Source organism: Sphaeroforma arctica, assembly GCF_001186125.1.
Source record: "Sphaeroforma arctica JP610 unplaced genomic scaffold supercont1.3211, whole genome shotgun sequence".
Lineage (NCBI taxonomy): Eukaryota > Ichthyosporea > Ichthyophonida > Sphaeroforma > Sphaeroforma arctica.
This window is the reverse complement of record NW_014037347.1, coordinates 1-3,842: the sequence shown is the minus strand read 5'-3', so window position 1 is coordinate 3,842 and position 3,842 is coordinate 1. Positions and strand designations below refer to the sequence as shown.

At 42.0% G+C, this 3,842-nt stretch overlaps 1 protein-coding gene across 1 annotated transcript; it reads right to left on the bottom strand.

Moving 5' to 3' along the window:
- Positions 1 to 920: 920 nt before the first annotated feature.
- SARC_13378 (hypothetical protein) lies at positions 921 to 2,880 on the bottom strand. Its single transcript, XM_014292491.1, has 2 exons — positions 2,731 to 2,880; positions 921 to 2,281 (listed from the first exon to the last, which is right to left on the bottom strand). The coding sequence occupies exons 1-2, from the start codon at positions 2,842 to 2,844 to the stop codon at positions 1,109 to 1,111; spliced, it is 1,287 nt and encodes a 428-aa protein (XP_014147966.1). The 5' UTR covers positions 2,845 to 2,880; the 3' UTR covers positions 921 to 1,108.
- Between the last annotated feature and the right edge of the window lie 962 nt (positions 2,881 to 3,842).

Below are 3,842 nucleotides of genomic sequence, written 5' to 3'. Positions count from 1 at the left end.
AATTGTAGCACTAATCAAGAATTGTTTATCGCAAATTTGGTCGACGCATAATCAACCCATCTTTCAACTGCGATTTGATATTGGACAACTTCCAATATAACGAGTCCACATATACCGAGGAGCGGATCAACTTCAATTAAGGTATCACAATAGGTAGCGTTATTTTCATCTCTCCCAGAATTAAATTGTCACTCGGCATAGCCACCAAATACAGTAAAATTGTTCTTGTATCGTTTGGAAATAGAAATTTTTAGGTTGACAAACAGATTTCGGAGAAAAAAAGAGACATGTCTGCAGCGAACTGTGCTCTCTGCCTTAGGTGAAATCTGATCTTCGTTCGGGCGTTGTATTATTTCAGAGTGCTTCGAATAAATGGATAACTAAGCATAAAAAATATGCTCTTTAATAATCAGAACGATGTATGCAATAGCAATCGAAAGCTGGGAGAGGATAGGACGTTTGACTTTGGATGTTCGGTATGCAGGGGGCGTGACATGTAGTCAAATTTGATTCGTGAAATGTCCAGGTGAAAGTACAGTTGGCAGAGTTGTATCACAAAAAATACAATACATGGGAAGTCATAGTCAAGATACTTTCTTTTGCTGTGCAAATAAAAAGGTTTCCTACTTAGAACAGGGAAGTCAGGAGGTGTGCGCATCTATGGTAACCGACAAGTTTCAAAGCGTTTTGATAATATTTCAACTCGGGCGAGACCGACTATTCGCTCGTTAGCATAAACAGTCGTTTTAGTAGCTACCAGAGGCAATTTAGCGGTGATATTAACACCCGCAAATGATAGTATCTACATCAATGGTGTTACCGCTGGTCCCATGACTATTTCAGTGACAAAGTACTTAAATCCGTCGCTGATCAATGGAACACCATTAAAAAAAAAGGAGGGTTCCGTGCCTGAAAGTATTCTACAAGTTTGCTTTAATTACTATTATGCGAGTATTTAGGTTTAGTTCTGCACCAGTTCAAACCGACTGGCACCGAGGCCGTGTGTGAAATCTCACATTACCGCTTGCACTAAGCTCGCCCACATTTTTGCTGAGGTCCTAATTCTGTTTAAGTCAAGTCCTAAAAGATAACAGTTGTTTCGTGTGGATCATTGCGCGTCTACCTTATGAAGGCGTTTATGTTTAGCGAGATTTGACTTGCTAGGCATTTTTGCACCACAAACCAGACATACATGAAAGCCGGTGTGACAGTTGAAGTAATGCATAGATTCCTCCGAGAAACCACTGAACGGGCATCTATGGTGGTAAAAGCATAGCGCTGGATAACCATGATATTCCTCAAAGTGATCATCCCACGATCCCACATAGAACAATCCACAGCCCATCCAGTTACATATTGATCCATTATGAGCGGTACGTCGGTGGCGGATCGAATCCTCCAAATCAACCATACATTTCCCACAATCATCGATCAGGCACTTCTGAGGCCACAACGGTGCAAATTTCGTATAGGCCCGAGATACCCTATAGTGCTTTTGGGCCAGTTCGCGTTTGCGATCTCGTTCTGTTTGGTCAGGATGCATGCGTTGATGCTGCCGACTTCTCTCTATTGCAGTTTTTTTTTTAGCACAACCACACTTGCACAGATTATCCGCAGGTACATTTAGCTGTGGGTGCCTTGTGTTTGTATGTAGTTGCCGCTCCCTATTTGTATCAAAACTTTCACCACAATTCCGATCTAAACAGGGATGTCGCTTTTCGACATTGGCTATGACGTGGCCTGCCTGATGAGCGTCCAGTTCGTTGCGTGATTCATACCGCTCACCGCATCCTTTCCTCATACAGGTGTATTTTTCACCGCCAGGAGTATCCGTACGGTGTTTAAACGATGAGTCGCTTGACTCGTTCATCGCATTTCTGTGCTCAATCACATCACCATGGTGTGATGATTGCGGAGAATCGCTACCATTAGGTATACACCCTGGTACGCTACCGGCAAGCCTGCCATTCACTTGCTCTGGTCCCATCTCCACAGCACCGGGCGGTATACAGCGGACGGCCTTAGGATGTGCTTCTGTCGTATGCACTTTCTCTATGTCGCTATCAGCTCCCGCAGTCGCGCACACACCCCTATCTTGCACGTGTACTTCAAACTTCTGCACAAGCTCAGTTTCGCCGCGAACATTTGAATTGATCCGGATGCGCTTGTGCTCATGTTGATCTACTATTGAATCCGTCTCGGGGCAGCCAGGGGGCGCGCGTTTGCGGTTTGGATTGGTAGAACATTCAAACTCATGATTCAGATCGTACCAAGCTTTCAGCTGTCGAAGCGGAAGTAGCGTCAACAGTTTAGTTGAATGTATGTATTGGCCGTTTAGCAATATACTCTAAACAACAGGTGTATTTGTAGATAGACAACAGTGGGATGCGCAAGCTGAATGCAATATTTTTAGAGACCCTGATCAATCGACAGTAAGACCTTCGTAGGTGTTCTGAGCAGAACCGATAGCAGCCAAAGCGCCAAGGCATCAGCAATTACCATACGTACAGATAATAAGTATATTAGTATGAACACGATATGCAAACGCACGTACGTGTATACCTATAGAAAGACAAAGCTGCTACGTATTGCCGTGAACTATTGGCAAATTCTTGTACCACCCGCCCACTTTCAACAACAATTTCAACTTTCATCTACAGGTAATGCATACACAACAAACAGACATATAGTCCTATACAACTTCACTCCTGTATATAATATACTACACACCTGGCACTTAACAGTACAATAATACAGTTCAGTATCGCAAGGGCACTCATACTCGGCCGGCATCCCGCAGATGGTGCAAAGGTAAACGGGATTCCCGTTAACAAGTGTCGACATCTCAGCCCACTATCTACACTGATGGCTTAGTTACTGATGGATATCAAAACTAGGACTCATGAGTTTGGTATTGAATCTCTCAGTACATAAAGAGTATGTATTAACGTATTGAGACTTCTATGCATTGCGTCCAGCTGGCATTGAGGCGGTACAGACATAGTCTGCGCTCCACACTGGACGCCAGACATCACTCGTGAGTCAATTATTTGTAAGAAACCCAAGCCCCATTCAGAACACACACAGATATAGTATGTATCACGGAAGAATTCGAAACACAAAATATTCGACGGAAACCTTACAAATCACAAGCTGGCGATAAACAGAAGCCTCTGCACTGTTCTTGAATGGTACGCATATGCCAGTATGTATACGCAGTCACAAATAAGCACAAGATCTACCGATCAAAGGCGGAACGACAGGAGATACGGGATTTTGTTCCAAAATTTGCCCGATTTCACAAATGCAGGTTTAATGATATTGGTAGATTTCACATTTTCAAGGTTCACGTTAGTGGGTCATTTTCTATCAAATATGGCGCAAACCAGCGTCCTCACATATATAGCGCTCAAGTAAGTGTATTGCGTATATACACAATAGATATGCAAGCCGCCAACATTTTGACTGCTCATCCATTGATTATTTGCAGATAGAGATATAGCTGAACAGTCAGCGATAGTATGAGAAACCAGGCAATGCTATTCATTTTAGAAATTCTTCTGACGATGTTAGTGAGTTTCAACAAAATGCTATATTAGTCAAACACACATAAATACTGATAAAGAATGACCAAAATTTGGTCACAAGAACTAGAATCATAAACAACACGCAGGCGTACATTTCAACATATATATGGACGCAGCGATAGAAAAGAATAATAGCTACAAGTGAACCAACTCATGCACTGAAAGCAAAGCAGTTGCTTCTAAAAAGTAGACTTATATATATATATATATATATATATATATATATATAATAATAATATAATAATAATAATAATA

Excerpts from the sequence above, each read along its gene's own strand:
- SARC_13378 (XM_014292491.1), bottom strand. The coding sequence starts at position 2,844 with ATGTCGACACTTGTTAACGGGAATCCCGTTTACCTTTGCACCATCTGC. Across the intron at positions 2,282-2,730 it reads ATTGTACTGTTAAGTGCCAG|CTGAAAGCTTGGTACGATCT; the intron begins GTGTGTAGTATA and ends CCGCTTCGACAG.